Raw genomic sequence first — 13,110 nt, forward strand, 5'->3', positions numbered from 1 at the left:
CAAATATTGGAACTGTTACGGTACTTTTAAACTAGTGCAGTGTGCTTATAAAATCAGAATGTAAAAATTTCTGTCAAATTATAAGGCTGTTAAAATAATTTGAATTCAACCAGATGAGTAATACATTAGATAAACTATAGTATAACTATCATTTTATAGCTGTTGAGAAGAATCTACAAATGTGGGAAGAAATGAAAAAAGGAAGCCAGTTTGGTCAGTCCTGCTGTTTGCGAGCAAAAATTGACATGAGTAGTAACAATGGGTGCATGAGGGACCCAACGCTTTATCGCTGCAAAATTCAGCCACACCCAAGAACTGGAAATAAATACAAGTAGGTGTATTTCACTCATTATGCTCAGTAGCTTACTATGCTTTTGCTTTGATGCTTCTGTGAACGTGGAGTAGGGAGTAGCTGCAGAATAGTCAAGAGATCTGGATCTTTGTTCATTTGTGGCCTTCGGTAAAGCATGTAGCCTCTCGTTACTTACCTATCAATTAACGTTATACTAGGTTATGTCTAAGATCATTTCCATCTATAAAAGTCCTTGAGTCTGCCTAAAGTTGCATTTTATGTATTGATCAGGTATACTGTGGTGTGTTTCTTTAGATGAAGATACTTCTTTTCCTATTATAAACTTTGATTCTGCTAGACATAAGTTTATTCGTAAACATGATAGAAGATTTAAAGAAATATGAACAAGAAAGTATCGTGTTTTTTCTAATTTTGGTTAGTTTTCTGTGTGGTTTTCAGGTTAATAGATTTTTTTTCTTTAAATCTCCCCCACCTGGCCATTAATTTATAAAGTAACCATAGAATATATTTTCTTATACTTTGAAGAGGCCTACAACATACAAATGCTGAATTGTAACTTCTGAAGAGATTGGTGAATGTAAATGATTTCCTGAGTAGCTAATATAACTTTCTTTACACTTGTGGGTACAGGTATGTGTGTCTGTATCTGGACAAACACTTCATGTGTGTATATATATGTCCTTAATTTTTAACAGGGCAATTGCTCCTTGTTTACTAAACAGATACTTTGAATACACTTGGAAAAGTGAGTTTGGATACACATTTTCAGTATCAGATAATTGCAAAGCATAGTGCAGTAGCATCTTAATGAAGTTGTATCTTAAAAATTAGAAGGCGTAATGCAGTAATACATTTTAAAAAATTCAAATGGAGACTGTGGATGCGTTGCGTACATTATTTTAGACAGAAATTGTTTTTAAGACTATTCCATCTTAAATGGAATTTTAATCAACCTAATAATTTTCTTCTCTTTTACTTGAGAGAGGAGGAAACATTCTGTTCTTGAATGCATTTACTTATGAAAGTATTAAACCTAGAGATTTACTTGAGTGTGGGATTATTTAAGATATTGAAAAGCTAAATTCCCTTGAAATTATTATTGCTTCTTACCATGGTATACATTGGCCATTACAGGAATATGATTATAGAATTCACTGCACCAGTATCCAATTGTCTGTTAAGTTGCATATTTGCTTTTGTGTTTGAGTATTGAGTGGGTAACTGATTCATTGTCCTTAAAGTCTGATTAAAAAAAATGTTTTGATGTACTTTGAGTATTATGAGTCATAACACCTGTTGGTTTTTAAGAAATTCTTACCTTATAAAGAATTATGTTTTAAATTAGTACAGCTGCTTATAATGCCTAATCTGAGGTGAAAAGGGTAAAATCCTTCATTGTTTTCAACATATTCACTTTTTTTCCTAGTGTTTATCCGACGTATGATTTTGCCTGCCCCATAGTTGACAGCATTGAAGGTGTTACACATGCCCTGAGAACAACAGAATACCATGACAGAGATGAACAGTTTTACTGGATTATTGAAGCTTTAGGCCTAAGAAAACCGTACATTTGGGAATATAGTCGGCTAAATCTCAACAACACAGTGCTATCCAAAAGAAAGCTCACATGGTTTGTCAATGAAGGTCTAGTAGACGGATGGTATGTTTGCTGTTACCTAGAATTTTGAGAGGAAGTCAGGACATGGTATATCACTAATTTTTAAACTGCTTTGAGGGGTGGGGAGGATGAATGGGAGGGGTTGAAATGGATAGGGCTGTAGGGTTTCTGGTCCTTGTCTTTATTTTATCCAGGTTCTCAGGTACTGCTGTCTTTTGCTTTAATGCAGCAGACATGGAGTGCCCATGTTTGGGCACAAAGATGGAGTCCATGTTTGGGACTAGAAAAAGTTGGAAAATCTCCGTAGCACATTTATAACCTATAGTTTGAAAATCTCTGTAGCACGTTAATAACCTATATGGGATTTCCATGAGAACGATGAGTATAAAAATTAAAGTCATCTTAGAGGCATGTATCCATGTAAATGAAACCTGTTCAGTTGGGTTACCATACTTATAAGCCTAAGAATTTGTTTTTTTACATGAATTAACAAGTTTAGTTTTTATTAGTATCATGTAATAGTGACACATATTAAATATATATTGAATAATATGTGATTTTAGACTGTTTTACTGTGGAGCTGAATTTGATAAAGGGGAAGTTTACCTTGGGCCGCATACGAAGGGTGTTATTGCAAACTTACTGAAGTTTGCAGATCTCTGCAGAATATTAATAACCAACATGTATATTTTTTACAACCCAAAAGGCTTTATAAAGTGTATTTGTACATGAATGAGAGGCTAACCATCTCTTATCTGTGTCTCATCGTCATATGTAGAATAGGGATCTTGTATGTTTGTTAAATAAAAAGCAAATAAAAATGTTGTAATGCATATGTTTTCTGTATTTGAAAATGTCACCTTTGTGTCTCTTTTCAAATGTACTTTTACTGTTTCCAGTAGTGCCTTTATTTTACTGAGTAATTTTTGACTAGTAAGCAGCTTTCTTCTTCCATGAACTTGGGCTCAATGGTATTATGATCTGCCTAATTATTATAACCAGCTCTTAGTCGAAATATTTAACAAACGGAATATAATGTTATGCAATAAGGTATATTGTACTCTCTGCATCTACATGTTAAATATGTCTCCTTGGTTCTTAAAACTTTGCCGTATTTTCCAGGGATGACCCACGATTTCCTACGGTTCGCGGTGTGCTGAGAAGAGGGATGACAGTTGAAGGACTGAAACAGTTTATTGCTGCTCAGGTGAGTTATAGTTTCTTTTCCAGCTCCTCTGTTTGGATTTTTAAGTATCTAATAATATCCTTTTAGTCTTTATTACTCCTGTTGTTCTTTCTGTTCTTTGCTTGTTGCTTATAATGCAAGGGCAGAATGTTTTTGAAAAAAACACTGTTGTGATAGTGGAAAATTGAGAATGTCCTAAACTATGCTAGGGTTGGACAAAGGCAGCTGTGGTGTTTTCACACAGTGAAATCTATGACTGTTGACTCTTAACTGTTCAGGGTAACGAGATTAGTGTGTACAGACTAAGTTTTATATTCCAGTGGAAGTAAACTTGTAAGTGTTGACTGGGTTTATTTTCTGGCATGCTTGACTTAAAGAAAATATTCTGGTTAATACTTCTTGCCCTTTAAGCTGTTCTATTATTGTTTTTCTAGGGTTCTTCACGTTCAGTTGTGAACATGGAATGGGACAAAATTTGGGCATTTAACAAAAAGGTACATGTTTTGACTCCTGGTCCTCTTTTTTTCATGCCTAACTCCTAAGTAATAGATTACGTGTAGAATTCATTAGTGTGCTCATGGCAGGGAAAATTTTGTGAAGAATATTACAGTTTTGCAGAGTTTTCAGGAAAATGGAATGTTTTACTTTTTTAAACGTATAAAGTGCAATAAGCCTATAAATGATACCAAACAAGAACAATGATTAAAACAAACTTGGAGTTATGGGGAATGGTAACAGTTTTTTCCTTAAATCTTTTTTGAACACTTTGCATTTCATTTTTCTGCTTTCAAGCTGCGAGCTCTCTGTAAGAAGGTATTACTTAATGCTTTTATTTGCCTTACTTAGCACATAGCTTTTAGCATCTTACATGTTATAACCTGAGATGTTATACAGCTTTGAAGCACAATCACATTTATATGAGACTTGCTTATACAGACCCACTGAAATGCATTATTCCTAGTTTAAAAAAACATGTCCTCTAGTTTTCTTAGTGGCAAAGGGAAGATTTGGCTAACTCCATTCTCCTGTTCCCTTGTTTACTGAGAGGACATAGAGTTTTAAAGTTACAGATTTCATTGAATTGTATTGAAGGTTCGTTAATTATAATCCCTGTGTCTTATTGAATCTAGCTTAAAAAAAAAAAGCTGTGTCTTACATAAAAGTCAAATGAGGAATACTGCATATTGACATTGTTAATTGGAAGCAGATGCTTAGACACTATAATAAGGCAAATCATTGAAGTGCCATGTTTTAAACTATGGTTTCTGTGATTGTGTTCTGTAAATTCCTTTTCTTTGTATTGCTGCTTGATTGTGCTGATGCCTTGCCTCAAAAAATAGTTGCTTGTCTCGCATGTGTCTTGAATTTATTTTGTCTTTTGTGTTTAGTCAGTTTTTGGATACATAATGGAATTATTAATTGGTTCGCTCTGTTGCTGCAGTTACTAATAAATACATTCAAAACTTATAGGCAGAGTTAACATTGGAATACTTTTCATTAATAATCCGTGTACATTTAGTTCAAATATAAGAAATACATTTCACTACAGGCCGATAATTCTATAGGGTCTGTTAAATGAACAGCATATTCCCCTGTCTTCTTTCCTTCCATTTTCTCTTGCTAGATAAATCACTTTCAGCTCTTCTAGATAATTTTTTTTGGTATTTATTGCCCATATCTCTAAATGAGATGTGTGTTTTGCTTCTTCTTGATTCTTTGTTTGTTTGTTTGCTTTAGGCATCATCAGTTTACTTTTCACAATGGAAGATGAGGATTTAGGTCTCCTATTTTTTCTCATAACTCGTTGGCTTTCTTGTGGCTAATTGTTAGGTTTTTGTTTCCCTCGTTTGTTTAATTTTCTAATTCCATCTCAGACTCTGCGCAAGTTATCTAAATTTCCTGCCAAAATGTTCACATGCCTCAGGTATTTCAGTTTCACGTTAGAGACGTCTCTGCCGGGGCCTTCGTGCTGCTCACATCTGATCTAGATGAGAGACCTGTTAACTTCTGAAGCCCAGCTGTGCTCCCAGGTCACTCTTCCTCATCATCCTGAGAATTCCCTTTGCTTTTCTTCTGTGATGGATCATCTGGTTCTTGGATCTTCCTTCTCTTTTTATTGCCTTTTTGCTTTGCTGTACTATATCCTCTGGTGGCTCCCTGAGAAGGGGAGCATGGGATGAAGATTTTTGAGACTTTTATATGAACAGCTTCTTCACTTTGAAATTTCACAGTGATGTGCCTTGGGGTGGGTCTGTTTTCATTCATATCCATTGGAAGAACATGTGGCTTCCAGACTGGAAACTCATTCCGTCAGTTCTGGGAAATGTTCCTAAGTTCCTTCTGTTTCTTTGTTTTTTTCTCAACTATGTTGTCTTTCTCCTCTGTGGAACGTTTCTTGAGCACATGTTGGATTTCCTGGACTGTTGCTCTAATTTTGTTTTCTCTCTTATTTTCCATCTCATCTTTTGGCTCTACTTTCTGGTAGATGTACTCAGCCCTATCTTCTCAACTTCTGTTGAGTTTTTCATTTATGCTGTCATATTTCCAAGATTTCTCGTTTGTGCTTTGAATTTTCAGAATAACTTCCTGTTCCTATTTCATGGTTATAATATAATCAATGGTATTTTTTCTTATGTCTTTCCTCCAGGTTGTTTATTTTGTTTTTTCTTTGATATTAAAGGCATTTCTCAGACATCTGGTGAGCCTTGGTTATCTGCTCATCTTTAACACAGGGGACTGAGAGAGGGATTGGAAGCCCTGAGAAAAAGATTGGGCTTGTCAGCTGTGTCTCACTGTAGGATGGTCTGGCTGGCCGGTTAACTGAAAAGCCTCGACGTCAGTAACCTTACATCTCATCTCTTGGACCTAGGCAGTTTTTCCAGAGGAGTTTCTTTCAGTCAAGTTGCCAGAAGTGTGAAGGTCTGACTGCCAGGGCTTTGGAACTGACTGGGGAAAACTCTGGGGACTTGACATTTAATATCATACATTTTCTTAATACCCTTGTCTCAGAGCAGAACCCTCAGCTTCAGAAGAAGAGTCTCTGGACCTTTTGGAGTAATTTAAAACCACTGATCCAGAGATTTTGAGAATTGTACAATTTTAGAACTGAAGAAGACTTTAAAATCTGTTAATCCAAGATTTCCCAAACTTGTCTGATCCTAACCATCCAATGGAATGCTTGTTTAAAAATAGATTTCCAGGGCTTCCCTGGTGGCGCAGTGGTTGGGAGTCCGCCTGCTGATGCAGGGGACACAGGTTCGTGCCCTGGTCCGGGAAGATCCCCCATGCCGCGGAGCGGCTGGGCCCGTGAGCCATGGCCGCTGAGCCTGCGCGTCCGGAGCCTGTGCTCCACAACGGGAAAGGCCACAGCAGTGAGAGGCCCGCGTACCACAAAAAAAAAAAAAAAAAAAAATTCCAGACTTTACTTCAGACGATTAGAATCGTTGTCGTTCAGGGTTAAGTGGCATGAAACTCTGTGCCAGCCAGTGCCCTAAGGGATCATTGTAATTAGTCAAGTGTGGGAAACAGTCTTCTGCTCTCTTTGTCAGTTGAGGAAACTGAGCTGCAGTGAACTGAAGTAAGTTTCTCAGGTTGGATTGTCTAGTTTTAGCTTCTTTAAAAGAAGAAATTGTATCTTACTGGCTTAAATACTAAACTGAGTAGTCACAAATTAAATCTGTGATCATTCTAACCCAGTAGAAGCTGAAAGAAGGAACCCTTAACCAGTAAGAATGACTTTTAAACCTCAGGGAAGGAAAGAATGAAACAGTAAGTTTAGAGGGGGGCTGGCGCTGATTTAGTACTGGCATGAAATATAAGCAGGTAAGGAGTAGCCATCAAGGGGAAGTTAGATGGCTTTTCAGACTTTTCTGACTGACCCTCTGAGCATGGTTTCTTCTCTGTTCATTCAGAATTTCTGAGAAATACTCTCAAAGCAAACAACAACAACAAAATACCAGCCAAACAATAGAAACAAAAACCCAATATAAACCAAAAGACACAGCCGAGTTTAATTAGCCATACCACTATTTCCTGCATCCTTCTAATGGGAAGAAAATGACTTTCATTACTTTACTTAGCTATTTGACTCCGCACTTGCTTCTGTCTACATTTTTCTTCCAAATGCTTTATTTACTATCTAAATACTGCTGTTGTGATTGGTCATCATGGATAATTTTAAATTGAATAGTGAAATGAGAAAGATACATCGGATCCAGAAGGGGGTGCTGCTTCTGTTTTGGAGGTAGAGTAGGTTAGAATGTAATGAGTACTACCGTTCATTCAGTTAACCTGTAAATATGTGTTGACTACCTGCATGTGCCAGGCCCTTGGGAACACAGTGGTCCCTATATACGTGTGTATATATATATAGCATGCAGACCAGTAGAAATACTTGTTTACTTTTAATCTATAGAATTGCCTTATTATAGTGACCTAATGCTGTTCTGCTTTTGATGGTGGTGTGTTGCCTAGCACTGCTTATAGAAAATGATACTAAAACACATATTTCTATATTCCTTCAAAACAGTCTTCTCCAACAATACAAAATGGAGTATCACATTTACCTGTAGGACTGTTACATAACCCCACAGGATAATTTTCCTTTCTAATATCAGAGTTAAAAATTACTTTCAGAATATTTCTAATATGCTTTAACTATTGGCTTCTCTTCACTTGTCAGTAGTTATTCTTGGAAGGGAACTCTAAATCCTTCATGCAGTCTTTGTTTATGATTGTTTTTCTTTTTTCTACTTGACAGCTAAATGTTAGAGAAGAGTTAGCTGGTAAACCAAAAAATTAGTAAATGCAGTAACAAAGAATGCCAGTTGTTATTCCTGTGCTATTACTTATTTTATTGATGAAGTTCTAAAAAATCTCTGAATGTTTTAACACAAGGACGCCTTTGTTGCAGGTTATTGACCCGGTGGCTCCACGATACGTCGCGTTACTGAAGAAAGAGGTGATCCCGGTGGACATCCCTGAGGCCCAGGAGGAGATGAAAGAAGTGGCCAGACACCCGAAGGTCGCTCTCCGGTTTCACCAATGTTGTTCTCTCTGTTAAAGGAGCAGGATAATCAAAAGGAAAAATGTACTTTGGTGGCAATAGCATGATTGGGGACCATTTTTTTTTTTTTTGCGTTACGCGGGCCTCTCACTATTGTGGCCTCTCCCATTGTGGAGCACAGGCTCCGGATGCGCAGGCTCAGCGGCCATGGCTCACGGGCCCAGCTGCTCCGCGGCATGTGGGATCTTCCTGGACCGGGGCACGAACCCGTGTCCCCTGCATTGGCAGGCGGACTCTCAACCACTGCGCCACCAGGGAAGCCCTGGGGACCATTTTTGATCCAGCATTATTTGTCAGGATTTCATACTAATTAAAAAAATTTTTTTTCAATTTTTTATACAGTTTTTAAAGGTTACTTTCTGTTTACAGTTATTACAAAATATTGGCTATATTCTCCGTGTTGTACATCCTTGAGCTTATCTTATACCCATTTGTTGTACGTACCACCCTTCACCCCTATATTGTCCTGTCCCCCACGTCTCCCCAGCTGGTAACCACTAATTTGTTCTCTGTATCTGTGAGTCTGCTTCTTTTTGTTATATTCACTAGTTTGTTGTATTTTTTAGATTCCACATGTAAGTCATATCATATAGTATTTGTCTTTCTCTGTCTGACTTATTTCACTTAGCAGAATGCCTCCCAAGTCCATCCATGTTGCTGCAAATCTCATTCTTTTTTATGGCTGAGTATTCCAGTGTGTGTGTGTGTGTGTTTGTGTGTGTGTGTATGTGTGTACACACCACGTCTTTGTCCATTTATCTGTTGATGGACACTTCGGTTGCTTCCATATCTTGGCAGTTGTAAGCAATGCTGCTGTGCACATCGGGGTGCATGTATCTTTTCGAATTAGTGTTTTTGTTTTTCTCGGATATATACCCAGGAGTGGAATTGCTGAGTCTTATGGTACTTTTATGTTTAGTTTTTGGAGAAACCTCCATGCCGTTTTCCACAGTGGCTGCACCAATTTACGTTCCCACCAACAGTGCACAAGTGTTCTCTTCTCTCCACATCCTCGCCAGCATTTGTTATTTGTGTTCTTTTTGATGATAGCCGTTCTGACAGGTGCTAGGTTACAGTATCTCATTGTGGTTTTGGTTTGCATTTCCCTGATGATTATCAATGTTACGCATCTTTTCATATGCCTGTTGGCCATTTCCTCTGGCAAAACGTCTATTCACTTCTTCTGTCCAGTTTTAAATTGGCTTGTTTATTTTTTTGATGTTGAACTGTATGAGCTGTTTAAGAATTGGATACTAATTGAAGTAAATGTTTTTGTGGATTTCTTACTGAAGAAATTTATGCTAGCGGTATTACTATCCACAGCACATCACACAGAACTGTTACACTCGGTGCCTATTTTTTATTTTGTGGAGATAGCATATTAGTGTATAATAAGAATTTATTTCTTCCTGGAGGTATTATATAATCCATGCTCTTATCTCTGTGTGAAAGCTGAGGTGCATTCTCTATTAGCTGGGTTATTCGCTGTTGCCTTTAAGCCAAAACATTTGACCTAATAGTATTGAATCACAGCTTGAGTCCAGAGTCTATCATGCTGCCATTGGTTCTGTTTTAGAAAATATCAGTGAAGTGACAATGATATCCGTCTATCTGAATTCGGAATATAAATCTTAAATACAGGTAGCAGGGAGTTCCTCTTAGTTAAGCCATGTTTGTTGTCTCACACGGTTATAACTGCTAGGTTGATAGTCTTGAAGAAAAAATAGATCCTTTTGTTCCAGCTTTGTGAGTTGTCTGTAAACATCTTTATTATCCAATGAAACTTACGTCCATAGACTAACTCACTCATATACTAATAGACTAATATATTCGTAACCTTACTCATAACTATGTTATGTTCATAGACTTACTCAGGTGTAAGGTGATATGTTTCATGAACAGCTATAAATGTTTTAAGTGGTAGCCTATGATTGCCTTTCTCTGTATGACATTAGCTTCTTTTTAATTTGGAAGACTTATTTTAAGGGTACCCCTAATAAGACTTGGGGAGAGAGAGAGAGAGAGAGAGAGAGAGAGAGAGAGAGAGAGAGAGTGTGTGTGTGTGTGTGTGAGTGTGAGATTGATTTGGCTTTACTGTTGCCTTTATCTTGCATCTGATGGGTTCAACCAGGTGCATGGTGGTTTCTGATATATCATATTGCCCACTACAGTTAGTTTAAATGTGAAGCTTAATGTTTTAAAATTTGAACGGTGAGAATAAAACTTTTAAGGGTGCTTATTTGTAATAATAAAGAATAAGTAATAGTTAAATAACTAATTGATTAGGAAACACTTTAAATGATGACTGGATTGCTCAGTTTGCTCTGTGGAATTTTCATTATCCTTTCCCTCACAAAGTGTTCTATATTTAGCCTGTCAGTATTCTGTTCTGAGCCCAGCATAGTATAAGTTGTTGCAACATACTGAGTTTTTTCAAGTGCATTGGTGCATTCAATGAACAATTATTGAACGCGTTTTATTTAACATTTATTCAAAGGATCTTCTTACACTTTTTTTTTCTTTTGATTTTGGTCAAACAGAAATCTGAAATTTAACAAATATAGCATTCTTTGTATTTTCCGGATCTCTTTTTCTTCTTCATATAATATATACTGAAAAGGCAGAAAATTCATCTTTCTGTACATGTATGCTACTGTCTTTCAAATGTGTCTCCTAAAATGTGAAAGATCTACCATTTCCTGCTAAGATGACGTCTGTTCCTATAGTGACGTTCCACAGCCACTGATGAGGAATGACTTTATTTTCTCCTTTGCTGCAAAAGCAATGAGATTTTTGAGGGCTAGCAAAGCAGATTCTGGTTGGAGGGACACTGTGAGACAAATACTGTCTTAGCTCTAAAAACAAAGAATGATTGTTTTAGGCTGGAAGTAATCTCAGGGGCAGGCCACCCTCTTCTGACTCCAGTACATTATTGGTCAGGTGTCTGACCCAGGGTCACAGAGCTGGGAATCAGACTAATACAGATGACTGCTGTTTTTGTTAAGGAATAAAATGAATGAATGTATAAATTTCATACTGGTTTCAATAGTTGTTGTTTCAACCAACATTCTCTTTTTTTTTTTTTTTTTAATCAGAATCCTGATGTTGGCTTGAAACCCGTCTGGTATAGTCCTAAAGTTTTCATTGAAGGTGCTGACGCAGAGACGTTGTCAGAGGGTGAGACGGTTACATTTATAAATTGGGGCAACATCAATATTACTAAAATACACAGGTAAGAACTTTTTGTTTGTTTTCAAATAAATATGGAAGGAAAGTCTTTTATGTTTATTCATTTATTAAAAATTACCTAATTCAGACCCATTGATGGTGCTGGCTGGTACATCTACCCAGGCATAGATGCTGCAAATTCTGGACGCATAAAGGTTTTTTTCCATATATGTTTCATTACATTAATAGGGTATTAGGATATTGCTTGTGATGTTGAAAACGACAGCATGTAGATATAAAAAATAATTCTAATGCTTTAGGCCCCCCTTTTATCATCTAATTCTCAGAATGCGATTGCATGGTGGAGAGATCCTTTGGACAGAAATTGTATGTATAACATTCTGTATATCCTAAAGTCTACTTTATTTTTTATTTTTAAATTTTTTTTATTAATTAATTTTTATTGGAGTACAGTTGCTTTACAATGTTGTGTTAGCTTCTACTGCACAGCAAAATGAATCAGCTGTACATATACATATATCCCCTCCCTTTTGGCTTTCCCTCCCATTTAGGACACCACAGGGCATTAAGTAGAATTCCCTGTGCTATACAGTATGTTCCCATCAGTTGTCTATTTTATACCTAGTATCAGTAGTGTATGTGTGTCAGTCCCAGTCTCCTAATTCCTCCCGCCCCACCCCTTTCCCCCTTGGTATCCATACTTTTGTTCTCTACGTCTGTGTCTCTGTTTCTGCTTTCCGAATATGGTCCTCTCTACCATTTTTCTAGATTCCACATGTATGGGTTAATATACGATATTTGTTTTTCTCTTTCTGACTTACTTCACTCTATATGACAGTCTCTAGGTCCATCCACGTCTCTACAAATGACCCACTTTTGTTCCTTTTTATGGCTAATATTCCATTGTATATATGTACCACATTTTTTTTATCCATTACTCTGTTGATGGACACTAAAATCTACTTTAAATTTAATCGTTTTGTGCTGAATATGAACTTTCCAGTTATTATAGTGTGCTACACTTACCAGTTCTTAAGATTACACAAATGGGACATAGTATGCTAAGATTAATTTAGTAAACTCTGAAATATCAATTGTCGTGTCATTACATATGATGTCAAGTAATTGATAAATGTTTTGAAAATACAGTATTGTAGATTTTTTAATGTTTACTCCAGGTGACTTTAAAATTCATAAACATGTTCATGTTCTTCATCAGATGTATGGGGGATCTGTCCACATATTAGTATCTTGATAGCAGGGACTCTACTTCATTCATCTCTTAACCAGTTAATGTCTGGCACCTACTAGAAACTCAAATGTTTTATTTGAAATTTTTCCAAAGAAAATTCCCTATCCATTTATTACAGGTACAGAACAAAATAATGCATTTCTGGCAGTTAAGGTTTGTTTTCTGAAAACACTTTCCTATCTTATTTTTAGAAATGCAGAAGGAAAAATTGTATCTCTTGATGCAAAATTGAATTTGGAGAACAAAGACTATAAGAAAACCACTAAGATCACATGGCTTGCCGAGACCGAACGTGCTCTTCCTGTCCCAGCAATCTGTGTCACTTACGAGCACTTGATCACAAAGCCCGTACTGGGAAAAGACGAGGACTTTAAGCAGTATGTCAACAAGAACAGTAAGGTAGCCTCCTGAAAGAAACCCTATTTCATCTTGCTCTGTTGTATCAGTATAACCTTTTCTTTATAATTTTTAAAATTAGTTTTAAGTA

General features: G+C 36.7%; 1 protein-coding gene across 1 annotated transcript in view; it reads left to right on the forward strand.

The window, feature by feature from the left end:
* EPRS1 (glutamyl-prolyl-tRNA synthetase 1) overlaps nt 1-13,110 on the forward strand; it is a 69,061-nt gene that overhangs the window by 17,110 nt on the left and 38,841 nt on the right. The window contains exons 9-15 of the mRNA XM_065895980.1: nt 160-331; nt 1,740-1,973; nt 3,054-3,138; nt 3,552-3,611; nt 8,030-8,140; nt 11,278-11,414; nt 12,815-13,022. Coding sequence (XP_065752052.1) covers nt 160-331; nt 1,740-1,973; nt 3,054-3,138; nt 3,552-3,611; nt 8,030-8,140; nt 11,278-11,414; nt 12,815-13,022 — 1,007 coding nt within the window. The remainder of the gene's footprint in view (nt 1-159; nt 332-1,739; nt 1,974-3,053; nt 3,139-3,551; nt 3,612-8,029; nt 8,141-11,277; nt 11,415-12,814; nt 13,023-13,110) is intronic.

The sequence above is a fragment of the Phocoena phocoena genome, chromosome 1, assembly GCF_963924675.1.
Source record: "Phocoena phocoena chromosome 1, mPhoPho1.1, whole genome shotgun sequence".
NCBI lineage: Eukaryota > Metazoa > Chordata > Mammalia > Artiodactyla > Phocoenidae > Phocoena > Phocoena phocoena.